The sequence below is a fragment of the Plectropomus leopardus genome, chromosome 11 (assembly GCF_026936395.1).
Source record: "Plectropomus leopardus strain MGB_pleo_1.0 chromosome 11, ASM2693639v1, whole genome shotgun sequence".
Lineage (NCBI taxonomy): Eukaryota > Metazoa > Chordata > Actinopteri > Perciformes > Serranidae > Plectropomus > Plectropomus leopardus.
In genome coordinates, this window is record NC_142186.1 from 15993329 (window position 1) to 16010105 (window position 16777).

General features: G+C 40.2%; 1 protein-coding gene across 1 annotated transcript in view; it reads right to left on the reverse strand.

Annotated features, from left to right (window-relative positions):
* Window positions 1–4805: 4805 nt before the first annotated feature.
* The window catches only part of lars2 (leucyl-tRNA synthetase 2, mitochondrial), a 45036-nt gene continuing 33064 nt past the window's right edge, over window positions 4806–16777 (reverse strand). Inside the window, exons 14-21 of the mRNA XM_042490700.2 lie at window positions 14671–14808; window positions 14493–14596; window positions 13712–13891; window positions 12962–13131; window positions 11974–12051; window positions 11769–11880; window positions 8263–8390; window positions 4806–5579 (exon numbers count right to left, since the gene is read on the reverse strand). Of these exons, the coding sequence (XP_042346634.2) occupies window positions 5400–5579; window positions 8263–8390; window positions 11769–11880; window positions 11974–12051; window positions 12962–13131; window positions 13712–13891; window positions 14493–14596; window positions 14671–14808 (1090 nt within the window). The 3' untranslated portion in view covers window positions 4806–5399. The remainder of the gene's footprint in view (window positions 5580–8262; window positions 8391–11768; window positions 11881–11973; window positions 12052–12961; window positions 13132–13711; window positions 13892–14492; window positions 14597–14670; window positions 14809–16777) is intronic.

A 16777-nucleotide genomic window follows, 5' to 3' on the forward strand; every position in this document is an offset into this window, starting at 1 on the left:
TGTCACATTCAGGTAAACAGTAGAAAGCAGCATGGATGGAGATTTGTGAAAATTTTATGGTGGTTACTTGTTTTTATTTATCTCAGACTTATGTAATTCCTCTTTAAAACTCAGAGCCGACTAATTTGGATATATATGTAAGCACTGCTTGGGTGGAGACTTCTCTTTAGACCTATACAATTTTTTACTTAATCAGTCTCTTTAAAACTTGCAGACTAATTGATGTTTTAGCGCTGCTTATTTGGAGACGGACAGTATTTAGTAGTGTAAGTATAGCACTTATCCTGACTGGAAGATAGATAATCTTTACCAATATACTTTTGCTATTGTTAAATGTGGTCTCCAACCAATCAATAAATCAATATGTTTGCTGTTTTCCATGAAGGCATGTGAGAGAAACGTTTTCTTCTCTAATCCAAGGTAACATGGCATGGCTAATTAATTTATAAATGGTCATTTTGTGGGTGAAGTATTCCTTTAATTAAGACCTTCAATGCAGAGCTTTGGAGTGTTTTTACAGTGTAATGTTGCCGTTTTTACAAAAGTATCTTGCTTAATTATGGAAAGAGATCTAAAGTAAAGCAAATGGGAGGCGGATAATTATTTTTAGGATGCATCTAGGAAGTCCTGTGGCACTCCAACACAACTTTTTAAAGTTTCCCAAATCTCATAAACAATCTATGTAGTAAAGTGAACCCATAAAACTACTGTGACTACTGTATGGGTGTGTTTTTTGTGGTTGAGGGGGGCTATTTACAGTGCCAGTGCCCCTTCTGTTTTGGATGAATGACGTCACACATTCCTGCTCATGAAACACACACACACACACACACACACACACACACACACACACACACACACACACACACACACACACACACACACACACACACACACACACACACACACACACACACACAGTGACCCCTACGCATTGTGTCCTGACCCTGGCTGGAATATTTGAGACAGAGTTGGGGTACAATCAGATGAACTCATAAAGTGTATGGAAACAAATGCTCAATCCCCCAATAAACACATGGGGACACACTTTATTTGTGTCCTGGATGGAGCCTGAGTTTTAAATATATTGTCTGACAGCACCAGTTGATGTGAAAAAACATTGAGCCAGTATGATGAGGGGGCCTCAAGGCTGCTGCCGGCTGCATAATTAAAACAGAAGGTTTATAAGGCACAGCCATCTGTATGTTTGGGAAACAGTCACCATAACGCAGCATTCCCTCCAAGCAGTAGGCTTAACTCACTCTTTTTTCTCACACGTACAATAAGCTGAGGGTATTACTGTAGTAAAACCTCAGAGCTCATGTTCACATGCAAACTGTTGTTATTCATATAAGTCAGTATTTGAATGAATGACAGGAGCTACAAAGTTTCGATATATTGGCACTTATAAAAATAAAGCTGTCTCAACTGACATTTACGGATTGACTTTAAAAATTTAAACCTATATGGACATTTTTGAGTGGTATCTTTAACATTTAAGTGCTTGTGATTTGCAGTTGCATTCTGTGGTATCTCCTGGTCTCAGTTAAAGGTTAATTCTAATGTGTTGTAACAACAGGAGTTTTGGAAAACTTGAGATCATTTGTTTTCACCAGTTATGTTGAATTGCCCAATGGTGTCCTTAGCACTTAATTAAACTAGACCAGTACTGAAACACTTCGCACATTAAGGGGATAGGCAAAAACATTCACGATATTTCCTTGACTTCTGATGATGTAAATAATCCATTCCATTGCTATGTACAGTACTATCTCTTCAGGCAGCCAAATTCTCAAAATTTCATTAAGGTATCCGTTGCAATCATGTGGGAAACAGGTGAAGTCAATTTTATTTATTTTATCCAGATGGCTTTATATTCCGCACATCTTACAACACCATTTCCCCTTAGACTGATGGTTTTTGAGCTGGTTTGTTACACTGCAAAGCAAATATATTTGCATAAAAGCATATGCAACTGCAAAATTCAGTCAAATTCAAATGGGTCAGCAGGCTTTTACTTTTAAACAGCTGCAGCAATGAGCAAGACACAGCCACAGTGTGCTGAGTACTTAACAACAGATGTTTTGGATGGATGGAAATGGATGGATTTAACAGCTGTGTCAGATAAGAAAGTAGAGAGAGAGTGTGTGTGTATGAGGAAATAATACTGGCCAACACCTATACTGTACTATAAACTCCATCTACAATAAGGACTACATACAGTATATAAAATCACAAATATGAACACAGATATGGAAAAACATCACATCTGTGTTCTCAGAAATATTTACTACTACTAATTTCTGGTCAAAATTGGGATATGTGACATTTGCTCTTAAAGAGTATATAGGCATAGAAAAATAATAAGAAATTAGACAGATATAAGAAGTAGAAGGTAAAATTTGCTTCCTGCTACAATTTCTAATAAAAATATAACAAATACATATATAAATATGTGCATAAGAAATATAAGGAATATGTACAAATATGTACATACAAATGCATGAAACGTGTACAAAAATTTAAATATTTCTAATATAAAAATATGCACAAATATGTGCATACAAATGTAAGAAATATGTACAATATCTGCTTAAGAACAAGAAATGTATGAGAAAAGTAAACATGTTCAAATATGTGAATAGGAAATACAAACACAAATATGTGCATCATTCCTGTGCACAGGGTTGAGTATAGCCTATTCCACCTTCAGAAAAGGCCGAAATAACTAAAAGACTAAGTTACTATGGAGATGTACAGTACATAAATGAACAACTTTGGCAAGTATGGTGCTCTTCACATGCATGCCAAGAGTTAAGCTTTATCCCCCAAACAACAAAAGGACTTCTGCTTAAACAATGAGCTCACACAAGAAACATCCATGGATGACCAAATTACCAGCCTTGAGGTCAGCCTGCGAGATAATGAGCTGTGGCATTACTGCGTCCCCCTGTGAGAATACTCAGCCCTGTCCAGGGACTGCGCTGGTGCAGTGGAGGGTGACTGACTGCACCGCTGTGCACCCCACCCCCTTTTTTTTCACCAGCAGAGTTTCTTAAAAGAAAGGGAAGTGATTTTCTAGAACTCATCAAAGCAAATTCATGCTGTACAACTTGTGTGTACGAAAGATGACGACTGTGGTCTGAAGAGAAAGGGAGTCACAGTTGAATTCTGTTGCCTATTCAATAATTCTAGTCGTCATGGAAACTGCAGAGCTGACAAAAAGTGTTATATGACTCCAGGGGCTGTTAGTGACAAAATTAATTATGAGAGGGAATGCATCAGTTTCGGCTCAGACCTCATTTTGCTGGAAAGCACTGTTCAAAAATGTCCCACTTATCTATTTATTTAAAAAAATAAAATAAACAAAATCAGTCTGCTAAGTGTTTCCGGCTATTTCTGACCAAGTCTAAATTGACAATGATGCTCTTTCCAATTACATGGCAACAGCAGCCTAATGTTCAGTTCAGGTCATTAGCTGGTGCTACTAGCAAGGAGAGAAAATTGCAGCAATATCACAAAATAACAGAAGAGATCAGAGGTAAGAAACTACCTCCCATTCATCCAGTCTCATGTAACCAGTCTAAAATCATGAAAGAAAACACAGCACACAAAAAATGAGGTGACAGAAAAAAAATGCTACTCTATCTTTTTCCAGCATACACCCACTGCCTGATTTGTGCTGTTGCAGCATCTGGTTGGGATCAAATTCATGGAATCTGAGACAATACCGAGAATAACTAACACAGCGTTGGCTCTCTGCTCACCTCCTCTTATTCCTGGTTATTCCTGGTTTCCTGTTATTCAGTGTCTCCTGGGAGCTTTTTCCTGTCACCTGATGGTCAGAGATAGAAATATGGAAACAAGGCTAAGTGAAGAATGTTATGTTTTTCTGTCTGTCTACACCTTTTTTTTTATTTATCATGTTTTAATAAAAAACACGCCCTCTGTTGCTTTTCATAATGTGATACAGCATGATTTTATCAGTCACATGCTGAATATCTTATACTATAAAAATAAAACACTTCCTCAAACGGAAGCTGACCTTGCAAACGTGCATCTCACTTTTCAAAGAGATCTAATAACCTCTTGTTCATTCAAACACTGACTCTAACCAGACAAAATATGAGACTTTTGCTGCACAGCTCCCAAAAACTCTCACAGGCGACGTGAGCCCTGAAAGGGGTTGTACGTATCAAGTAAGTGCTTACTCACCGAGCCTGTAAAGATAGGCCAGTGGGTGTATACATGGGTACATTTCATTGCTGCTGCTGCTGCTGCTGCTGCTCTGCCAGGACAGCGCTGATGTCTGAGTCATGTCACCATATGCTGAGACAGAGGCACCAAGCTGATGAACAGGCACAGTGCAACAATGGACAAACGTGATACGGTGGCAAGCTGAAAAATCCCCAACCACATTAGGCCCTTCAGCAACCTCAAATAAACCTTTTGATGGCGACAGGGTTCACAGAGCAGTGTCACTTCCATGAAGCCAAACGATGTTCAGAAGAGATCTGTGGCTAAAAGCAGCAGCAGAGGTGGAGACAAACCCTGATAAGGTAGATCTGGACTGTGTGACTCAGCCCTGACAGGAATATGGCAGACACAGAGGTGTGAGGTTGTGGTCTGGGGTGCGATGCTGGAAGTGGTGTTACGGGAGACTAAGGGAATCTGAAGGATGAGTGGAATCTAAAGTGGTGTTTGGTTCATGTGTGATTGTCAAGAGGGTCTGACTTGACCCAGGGATGATGTGAAAGAGACAGGTGGTAAATCTGGCTTCAGGATTTTAAAAAAAACACGACAAACTCAGCTGCCTCTTTTATTAAAAAAGGTTAAATATAAATAAAACAGCCTTTAGACATATTTACATTGAAGTTATGATAATTAATATTAAGCAACTGTTCTTTTACTTTGTCTTAATTTACATAAAAGTCCAGTTCTTTTGTTTCTCTTTCCAGTCAGAGTCAGTAGCTCCTTTTACAAGGTGGGAATATCGTGCCGTTATGCCACCTCACCGTTCTGTATAAAAAGTACAATCTCTGAATTGGGGGGACAGAGTTGTCTTGCCTTTAAGCAATATAATGGGCTTCTTAAATACATTTGAATTTTAGAATTAGAATTAGAATTCAATTTTATTGTTCAGAAAGTGTCACCAAAGGCCCAAGCTTTTGTTATGTGGGTCATATCCATCACGTTATTTCTGCTTCCGTGATGCTGGCATGCTATCTCAAATCACATACTGGAGCCGTTGTTTGGTTCTGTGTAAGAAATGCAAAGGCGGTGTAGAGATGGGTCTTTGTAGAGGCCATATAGCGCGATCTCTGTGTAATAAGAGCTACTGATTGACAGGCACTCACAGCCATCTAGAAGTTACAAAAGTAGCGGTGAATGCCTAAACATCACTGCTCGATGAGGAAGTTGATGAGAGCTGTCCTGGGAGAGAGGATGGCTCTCTTGATGCTGCGCTCACCAAGAAGCTTCTGTCCTAACGGGCTCTCCAGGATGAGCTTCTGCACCCGCTCCAAATCTTTGGACACCTGCAGAGGAACGGTCACTGTCCCGCAGGCCTTGTTGTTTATCTGAGGGTGAAAATTAAGACATAAATAGATGGGACAAGTTACCAATCTGTTAAAAATATCCATCTGAAAGCATTTCTGCCTTTTCAGACTGTACCCAAACTTTTCTCTCCTGGCATGACAGGCCCAAAATAACAGGCTCCACCTCTGCATCCACATATACAGTGAACCCTTAAAACACATAGTTAGTGGTAGGTATGGGACAGGCAACTCAGTCTTGTAATGTTTAGAAGCAAGTGCATGTGTGCACACCGTGAATGTGATCATGTTTCTGGAAGTGGTTGAAAGTCAATGGTGTGTGTGTGTGTGTGTGTGTGTGTGTGTGTGTGTGTGTCTGAAGCCGCTCAGCCTTGGCCTCCTTTCTGGGACATACCCAAGTACGTGATTAAAGGACAGCAGGAGTGAGGTTGCCTCCACAGGGCTGAGGGAGCCCACAACAGAGAGCTCAGTCTGAAGGAAAACCAACATCAACATCATCATAGAGCACTGGAAGCTCAAATATATGTACTGTGTGTGTGTGAGGGCAGACAGGGTGTATACTACATTGGGTGTATGGGATTTATGACTTGTGTGTGAGAGATGTACAAGAAGGGAACAAGAACAAAACAAGAATACACAAGTAAAGATGTGTAAAAGAGAATTATTTTCGCTCACAGACAGAGCAAATATGATTATGGAGAGAGCAGAGTTGTACACACATAAACACATTTAATCTTAACCCTAAAAGCAGAGGTGTACTTGCTTTTTAACAACGCCATCTTATAGACAACCAGCTGTGTCATAAATGGAATTGCTTACATACTTGCTTATGTGTGTTACAATTCCACTAGAGGGTACCAAAGAACTCAGACTGAAAATAACTTCAATATTTGCATGATGTAAACAATAAACATAGTGACAGTCAAGGTTACTATAATCCTAATTCACGGATTATGGCAGAAAATAGAGGCACCATAGATGGTATGTAAGGGCTTTAAAACAAACACGTCATCACTATACTGCCTCTAGCAGTCGTGTGCATATTGCAGAAGTAGGATGCATGGGGAAACCCATCATGCACATGCAAACACATAGTTAAAAGCAAGTTTATCTCCAGCTTAACTTTAAAACCAAGTATTAACCTTCCAACAGTCACAATGCAGAGATGTCATCACTGCCATGGTTTTAAACTGATATTGGTCCTCACAAAGATAGCGCGCGCGCGCGCGCACACACACACACACACACACACACACACACACTCTACGGGTTTCTTTCATATCTGTCTTGTGCGTTCTTGCTATCGTCACAGATCATGTGGGTGTGCGTGTGTGTGTGTGTGTGGGGTGGGGGGGTGGGGGGTTAGCAGGTTCTTTCTGGGGGTACGACCCTCTAGAGAGAAAACAGTCAGATTAAAGCACTTTCATCTTTTATCTCTTAACTGAGCCAATACTGAGGACACTGAAGACTGACACGTATGTGTGTTCGTCCATGCCATTGTTAAAATGTGAGATGTCTCGATCTGATCCAAGTTGGTTTTCTGAACAATAGCTCGTATTCTCTCTGATTGTCTTAATGCCTTTGAATGTGCATGCACACACACACACAGTCGATGATGACATGCACTGCCAGACCGAGAGCTTTCTCTATGTGTGTGATTGAGCTCACGGCAGAAAAAAAAGGCACAAGAAATGAGAGTGATAGAGTAACAGTGAGTCAGGAATAACACAGCCGCTCTGTTCCTGGCTTTTAATCATTGACCCACTTGTCTTTTTAGCTTAAAGCACACCACTTGACATGCAGACACATAGACACACAGATACACACACACACACGTGTGGACACACACACAAAAGCGCACACTCACAGACATACACACACACACGGTAATCATAGGCTCTCTTGAAAATTACAGACTCTGAAAGTAATCATGGACCAAAGACATATGGTTTAAGAGTGAAGAGTGAGTGAAAATGGCTCTGGTTGCAAGAGCAAACGTGTTCATATAATGATTAATAAAGTTATGTATAAATAAGCAAAGGGCTGAGAGAAAACATTTATGTTCAAAAAGAATAAAATAAAAGAAAGAGCTTCGTTTTTTAGCTTGACAATTATGTGTTTTGGTGCGGTTAAGTTTCATGAGCACGACTGTGGCACAACGTTTGTCCACTCTTTCTTCAGAGTTCCCACACATTTTCATGGACAACATTTCAAATGTTTCCCATGACTTTTCAAGAACCCATAATAATTTTTTTGTTTTTTTTGCTCTACTTGCCCAGCATTTTCCAAACGAATCTGATTCAAACTGTACTGAAACACAACTTCAGCTAGCTGGCATACATGGATGAAGCGACAGAACATTGGGAGAAAATGAAGAAATGTACAAAAACAAACAAAACGTCACACGTCGATGCGTAATTGAGCTATTACATCAATACCTTCAGAGAATAATTTTGCCGTTATGTTACATTACAAGGAATATTATCCATGGAAGATCATTGATTCATTACAAGATTCATTACGCACAACAAAATGTCATGACTTTTCCAAGCCTGGAAATTTAGATCATGATATGTCATGACTTTTCCAGGTTTTTCCAGGACTGTGAGATCCCTGCTTATCCAAATCCATACATTCACAGAAAAAAAAACATCCACAAGATCGCGAGTATGTGTGTACATGCGTGTGTGTGTGTGTGTGATCCTACCATTACAGACAGCTCCACAAAATCAGGGGCCTCCAGGTATTCGGGGTCCACAGTTGGCCAGAACTGTTGCAGGACGTCTCCTCCTCGCTGAAGGACAGGGGTGAGGGGGTTTTTCACCTGGCAAAGACCTGTGAAAAAAAAAACACAAGAACAACATTTGAAACACCTGCTTTCAAACTGCAGAGATGATTCACTGAGCCGAGGCTCTCTTAAACAGAAACTACACTGACTTGGCCAAGTGGCGGGAAGAAAAACAATTACTGAAAATAGACCGGAGCAGGTTGTCTTTTATTGAAGCAAACCAGATAAATTTTTTGGTTGACTTTTATGCTGCTGTTTTACCAGATTTGTTTGCTTCCATGTCAGGAAAAAGAAACTCGATGAAAGGTCAAACAACACCACCACCATCCCCTGTCCTGATTTAAGTGAACATCCCTCTGGAGGCCCAAGGGAAGGATGTGAACTTCCTCTATCCTGAACTGTGTGTTAGAGTTACAGACGAGCAGGAGCGAAAAAAAACAATGTGACTGGGAGCAGGAGAGTTCAAGTTTCTCACTAGCATGTCGTAAAAACTACACGTGTGAGCACAAACAAAATGCACACAGCCACTCATTCAAAACACACACGCCTCTTCCTCCCAGTGGCTATCTGTCAGGTTTTCCTGACCGCCGCTATCAGCTGGACAATATGTTTTTCCGGAACCTCTTTTCTCAGCTGTGTGCAGAGTGTACGTGTGTCATCGACAATAAGGGGATGTCCTCCAGGCCAGTGCGGGGGCAAGGTTTCACACACAGCACAAAAAGTGACGTTACACCTTCCTTTGTTTGTTTTCTACACTTGACCAAGACCAAAAATCACTACTTTCAGTTTCATTTGATGGACAATGAGTATATTTAAGCCTACAGTTGTATGGCTTTAGTTTGTTTGTTTAGTTTTTTTTGTTTAGATCTTTATTTCAAACATGCCAAATCAAATGGGAGAATAAAAGTAAAATATAAGTTTAAAAAAAAATCAAGATAACAACACCACAATACCCACTGGACATATTCAGTACACATTCTAAGCATTTCATGTCCGAAAAAGAGCGGAAGGAAGTGACTACTTATCAAATCCTACCCCCTATGTTTTCAATTTTATATTGAAAAAAACCTTAATTTTTAACATTAATACTCCTAGTTTCTGCCCCAATAGACACCAGCCACATAGCAATCAAGTCAAACAAGAATTAAGACAAAACAAGAACAGATCAGTCTGAAAAAAACACATACACATGCACATTACAAAACAAAGAAAGCACATCAATGCAGAAAACAAAGTCACACTATCAAAAGCACTATCTTGTATCCTGTCTTATTGTGCCTGTACTCGTTACTCTCTGTTCTACCATTTCATGTCCCCTCAATATGTTGTTTTTAATAAAGAAATTCGATAAATGTTTTCTACTCCACACTACATCTGTTGCATAAACTAACCCTGTTAACTTTAATACAATGATATCTAATGTTAGTCCTCACTAACTGCTTTTTGAAAATACAAATTCCTCTAAAACATGTAAACTTCCGTTTAATTGAAACTACTTTTAGGTGGTAGATGTTTTTTAATTCTGTACATGATTTGAACCATTTTGAAATTTACCAAATTTGAGTGCTTTTCATGTGATAAAGAGCAGGTTTGTTGGTTCTCTATAAGTGGTTTGTTGTTTTTTTTCAAGGATTTATTACAGTTAAAAGAGTTGGTGACTCAACAGCTGTTGGTTACACCCCTGCTGTTCAGTGGTATTAGATAAATAGCACGTTTGTCTGAGCCAACTTCCCCTTACAGACATTTGAAATAACCTCATTTTACCACAAACCTCACATACTTTTGTCACCGTGTCAGTCCAAAATTTCATCCTTGATCTCACTGATATTCACAATCTAAAACAAACGCATAAAACGTATTAAATAACAATGTACATTAAGTGCAAGATGTGCCATCTCCAGGTTTGTCATTTGAAAGTCAAAGCTGTTGTAAAATATTCTATAATCAGACATCTGAGACCACATCACAGTTTATGCACCAAAAAGTCTGTTGTCATATCTGAGGCAGAGCTTAAGAGGGCTACCACCAACTGAAGCCTGAGTCATTTATCATCTGCAATGATATGAAGTGCTTCAGGAATGAGTCCCCAAACCAAAAGATTTGTTAGAATTTCAATAATCCCGTTGTCTCGTCTCAAAATCAGTGTTTTTTTAAACTGTTTTTTGATTAGAGGCCTGAAATAAAGTCTGTGGTTAATGCAAGTCTAAGAGAGTTTTAGGTACTGTGTTCTACAACACAAAATATGTCAGTCAATACCTCACTCGCAAACCTTGAAGCTTTTGTGCGTCTTAAAAAAGCGGTTGCTAACAAGTGGCTTAAGGAGACTACAGAACATCATCGTGCCAAATACGGCTTTGAAGCGTTGTTATGGTAGAAATGTTAAATCATGCGGCAGCAGTGTAGTTCATAGCCTAATGTTAGCTTTTTACTACTGCCGACTGCTTTTATGCCTCAAAAATCCTAAAAGTCATGCTCATTTGGGAAGATTATCTTGCTGAAGTAAATGTGTAAACATCATAATTAATCATAATCCTTTTCAGCAGTAATCCAAAACCTAATGGAAAAGAACTCACAGGCTTTTTGACAAGGGAACCAGGGCAGCTCTAACTGCCACGTCAGCCTACAGAAAACCATCATCACCGGACCACGCTATGCTATCATTCAATGAATGCACAAAAAATAACAAAGACGCTGACCAAAGAAACAAAGACAGCCTCCGGGGAGTTATGTTTGAGCAGTCAGGAAACCCACTGTGTGCTGTCACTTTGTTGGAGAAATACCTGGCCGCCCAATCCACCTGCCCTTTAGCCTCATCCAAAGCTAACATACTACACTAACAATCTGTGCTAAGTTAACTATGTTACTTTACAATGTAACTTTAGCTAGCTTCCATTTTTTATCTTTATTCTATTATGCTCACTTTTCTCTGTGTTGTCAATCGTTAGCACTATCGTGTGTTACAGTGTAGAAACAAAAAGTAACGTAGCACTGTAACAAAACTATATTACTGGTAAGTAACACAGCTCGGGGTAAGTGAGCATAATAGTTGCAGATAGTAGATACATATGTGGAACTGCAACACTATGGGAACTTTTTGTTCTTTCTCCTAACATTGGGTATACAAATGCCCATGGGGGTGATCGTCTTTGGCTCCATATTGTGTGTGTTGCTTGGCAACCACTTTGCTGAATGCCTTAACTACATTGCTTTTTGGAAGGATGATCATCAATAAATTATTGTATCTTTATTGCTGTGTGTCTATTTATGAATGTTTTTTATTTTTATAAATGCAATAAAGCCACTTGAGGTCATGGATTACACTAATTTTAGAACAGCTGGGGGATGTTTTTAGGCATGACAGGGAGCGGTGTACCAGTGTCTAAGTGCATGATTTATAATGTGTCAATAATGTGCATGTCACCAACCTGCCCAAAGTTCAGAAGCAAGGTGAGGGGCCATGGGTGCTGTCATCACAACCAGTGCAGCCAGAGCTTCCTCAAACTCAACACTGTGCTGCAACACCCTGACTGTTGCACTCTGAACACAGACATGGGTAAAAAAAAGTGATTTCCACATTGTTTAGTAATAAATGTGACATCATTATTTCAAGGTACCGGAAGTCATACTTACAGTTAGTGTATTAGTGAGTCCCATCAGGCGAGAAATGGCTGCGTTGAAGAGGAAGTCCTCCGTGAAGTGAGATGTCACCTGAAAGCACAAATAAAAAACATGTGACAAAGTCAGTCGGTAAAAACTATAAAGTTTACGCTCAATGTTCTGTTTTGGCTACTGGACATGTGGATACTCCCAGATGATTAACAGTATTATTTAATAGTCTGCCTCTGAAGACTCAATAGAAAACAACAACAGGTCCAAAAGAAGAGCCTCCTTCCTGTTATCACCATGTGAACCGGCTGAAGGCACACAGCATGTAAACACTGCCCCGCTTAGCCTTCTGGGAAGAAGAACCCATTTGGGATGGGCCTTAGGGAGGAGGAGGTCGATCACTGAGGCTTTTCTGAAGGACGGATCAAAGGACGGCCTCGGCTTTGGGGGCTTATGGCAAACAGCCTGAGGTCCTTTAAAAGCACCAGCCCTGAGGGGTGTACAGAGAGAATCAAACCTGGCAGCCAAAGGAGGCTATTTATAAAGTGTGAAAAGAGTCGGAGTGGATTTAAAATCAATTTCCATCCCCTCCTTCTTTAACTCTTTACTCTGGGGGTTTCAGGTTGCAGCGGATGTTCAGTGTTGGATGGAAAGGCTGGAGCTCAGGACTATGTGCTGCTGGGCTGTGTAATGAGTGGCATATTACTTTGGACCATGCCATCATACAGTACCTTATAACTGAGTGTGGTGCAGTGGAAAAAGCATAACCCCCCGCAGATAAAGGGTAAAAAAACTCAAAATAGACCAAAGGTGACAGCTGCAACTGGGTGATTCACCTATCTTATTGAAGGAAGATGAACCTCAACTTGCTGTGAAATGTTGTAATTTTGAATATGAGCCCATTACTGACCCCTACTGGTAATGACTGTGGCAATAACTAACTGTGAGTGTAATGTCACCATGAGACATTTTCAGCCATTTATTTCAGACTGATGCCAGTCTGAAGCTATACCTCTCCAATAGCGTAGTTCTTGTTCTGCCAGATCTTCTTAGTCTCTCCCAGCTCTTTCTTTTTCAGTAGGGACGGGTTTGGGATGTCTCCGAGTTGCCGAGCTCCCCGCAGCTTGGTCACCAGCTGCCAGAGACGAGACTGCCATCGCAGAACCCCGGGAAGGGCATCCGCTGACACAAGAGAAAAGGATATTTTGACACACTGTCGGGAAAAAAACATTTAAAAATTGATGTTTTTCATCTGGAAAAAAAACCTGACAAAAACTGAATAATAGTTTCTTAAGGCACGGATACGCCAAACTGACATCAAAGGCTGACTGTTGCTCACTTCGCCTGTATCTTGGCCAAAAAATTTGCACCTGAGCACACCGCAAAGACTACAGCCTGCAGCCAATTAACAAGTTGTCTGCCCCATGTGTGAGAGAAAATAAATCTTTATACCAGCAGGTGACGGTAGTCTGTATTCCTTAATCAAATACGGAAACCGGAAGAATGACAGGATAGATTCAAGATGTTATTTAGCAGAAAAAAATCTGACAAGGGCTGAGTAGTGCCATTGGCACAGAACACACTGTAAAAAACAGGGCGACAGACACCGGGCAAGGGCCTGACATTGACGAATGACTGACGGTCGGCTTGGTGTGTCAGGGCGCTTAGTCTCAAAACTAACATGCTCCGGTGTCATATTGAATTTATTATGCTGAATGTTAACTTTAAGTGTCTTTAAGTGTATTTTTTAATCAGGTCTCACTCTTGACGTTCCAGAGGATGTCCTGTTCAGGCGGTGCGGCATAAAGGATGTACAGTCGAACTGTGTCCACGCCATACTGCTGCACCACCTCTTGTGGGTCCAGACCGTTGTGTTTGGACTTGCTCATCTTCTCCCACGTCACCTCGACGCGACCACCATCACGCGCCACTGGCTCTTTATCTAGAAGAGACAGGTTAGGAGCCAGAGGTCAGATACAGCCAGACAAGGTCACACACACTTTCCAAGCTTTTTTAATTAAGAACCACATTTTAATCTCACTGAGAGTGCTTCTACTTTTACTGTTTCCTACTGGCTACTGTTTGATAACAATTAATAAAAGACGAAGGAAAGAAATATATGTAAGGCCTAGTCAATCTGAGTCTCTAACACCAGGATCAAGAGGCTTTTCTTTAATGAAAGCTGCCAGCTTCTCAGATCTGTTCTGTTACCAAGCAGTAGAGAGAGGATGAAGATCCTTGGGTGTGAAGCCAATTATAAGAGACCTCTAAAGTCTCCTCAAAGGATTGCTTGTGATTTGTCTTTTGTCAATTGAAGCTGGTTAACTTGTCATTCAAAAGGGTGATGCAGTAAAGCACAAAAAAGAGAAAATCTGTGATAAGCAGCACAAAAAGAGATGATTTCGATGTTACCACATACTACAATAAAAAAATATATATACGTTGTCATAATTTGTTCTATCTGTCTGAGCCAAGAGGAGGGAAGCCCTCTCCTCTCCCATCTGTCACTCTAACAAACACCTGAACATTTAGGTCGAGTGTACCTGTGAAGTCTATTTCTTCTCTCTTTAAGTATTGTCCGCTGTCTGCCAGCTTGAAGGTCTGGCCCTTGATCAGACCCTGCACCAGCAGCTTCCAAAAAGGCTCCCTGAAAAACATAAAGAGGGTTAATTACCATGCACACATACAACATGCTCAACAAAAGCAGATGAAGCACTGTACCTGTGAGCGACGAGACCCTGATCCTTGCAGAAGTGACAGAGGAAGCGAGCGTAGTACAAGTGCATGACAGCGTGCTCCTTCCCTCCGATATACACGTCCACAGGCAGCCAATGATCCGCTAGGTGGCGCTCAAAGGGCCTGGAGAAGAAGAGCAAGTTTGGGGGAGCTGTGCTTTGAAGCTGTCTTTGAATTCATAGTGTGAGAGATTTAATAAAATGCATTAAAAAAGTCAAGTCTTAATGTGGGAAAGTTGAAGGTTTTTAAAGATCTTCAATAAACAGTTTAAGTAGCCCTCTCTTACCGTGACACACTGAACTCCTAAAGATCAAATGTCAAACACTGTCAAGTACAGTGACATCTTTTTTTGGTTCTTTGAAAGAAAAGAAGAAAAACACCTACATAAACTTCACAAACAGATCATGTAATTTATCCACCCTTGCTTTCACTGCTCCTGCCAACTACTCCAACAACTCCAACTACATATCAAATGCATGATTTCCTTTTCCACTGACAATCTTTATCTTTCCAGGAAACAGAGACACTACATGTTTAGAACAGCATAAGAGCATTGGTGACCTAGATACAGGCTCACTATATAGCTCTAGATTATAAGTCTTTAACCAATGTTGTTTTGTTTTTCCTATTCTACTATGTAGAATAGTTTATTTCATTCTTTTACCTAAACCTTATTTCATTGTGGTACATCTTATTCTATTTTATTTGCAGACTGTCTCCAAATATGGTGCTGAAATGTTTAATATAGATTTAATTTATTTATTATTTTACAGTGTAAAGCTCTTTGTATCTTTGTTTAAAAGGTGATATAAATAAGTTTAATCTTAGACATGACAGGCATTAGATTCTATCTATATCTATAAAGCCCTTAAAGGGGAACACCACCTAAACTAAGAATTTCACTGTCTGATCTCCCTGGCACAAGCAAGTTCAATCAACATTTGCGAACATAAGCTTGACAAACTGAGAAGTAGTCTCAAATTTGGGATGTCAACAAGTATTAAGTCTAGAGGGGCTGTATAGATAATAAATGGAAGCCTGATTTCTTGGCCCCACTGAATGTTTGTTTTCTTTTTTATACCAAAATGAGCTTTATTCTACTGTAATATAGCTCATGTACCCGTGCTCTCATTTATTTTATTTAAAGCTTCGGAAAACACAATGAGGGTGAATGAGCATAGTTCCACTTAAATGACAACTTGCCATCATATGTCACTAAATTTGTCCAATAGCCATTATTCTGCTCATTCAAGTGAAGGATTAATGCTTAAAGTTTAAAATTTAAATAAAGGTTGAAAAAAAATGTTAGATGAATCTGCAACTGAGAGTGCAGTAGTAAAGCAGACTTTTATCTACTTAAATTTCCCATGTTCTTTGTAAACGTTTTGTCACACAGCAGCAGTGGTAGTGTACTTCATATACATGCACACACTCTTCCTCTAGGGGGCGTGCTGTTACACAAGGATCCAGGGATGAAGCATCCTGTATCCTCCTCTATCTCACTGGCTTCACACTCACAAAATAAGCAAAAAAAACCTCACTGAAGTAATATGCGCTTCAAATTCAGCTCTGAAGACCTCTTAACTCGGCTTCTCATGTCAACAGTTGAGTATTTGTGGAAAGAAATCTATCTGAGATGAAGCGAAACTGGTTGGTTTCTTTCAGATTTTCGAGCCGCATGTGGTTTGCCTGACCAGCATGATGGTCAGCAGGAGGCAGGGATTCCACCTAATGATGCTTTTTAGGGCAGTCTGCTATCTCTGTGTGTCACCTTTCACACCAGTCATTACTCTCTCCTCCACTCTTCTCTGCCTCTCGCCCTCCCTCTCTGCCTGATGATGTCTCCGGATAATTGAGCCAGGGAAAAAAAGTTATGAACTCCACAAGGCTGAAGATAATTTAGCCGGTTTGTTGGACTCAGCCCAGGGAACTCTCTCTCTCAAACACACACGCACACACACAAACATGCCTAAATAACACACTCTCCCTATTTCCTTCCTCCTTCTTGCTACTTTCAACATCTCTTGCTTCCCATTTTTTTATCGTTTCCCCCTCGTGCACATAAGGCTCAGCAGGCTAACTGAAATGCACA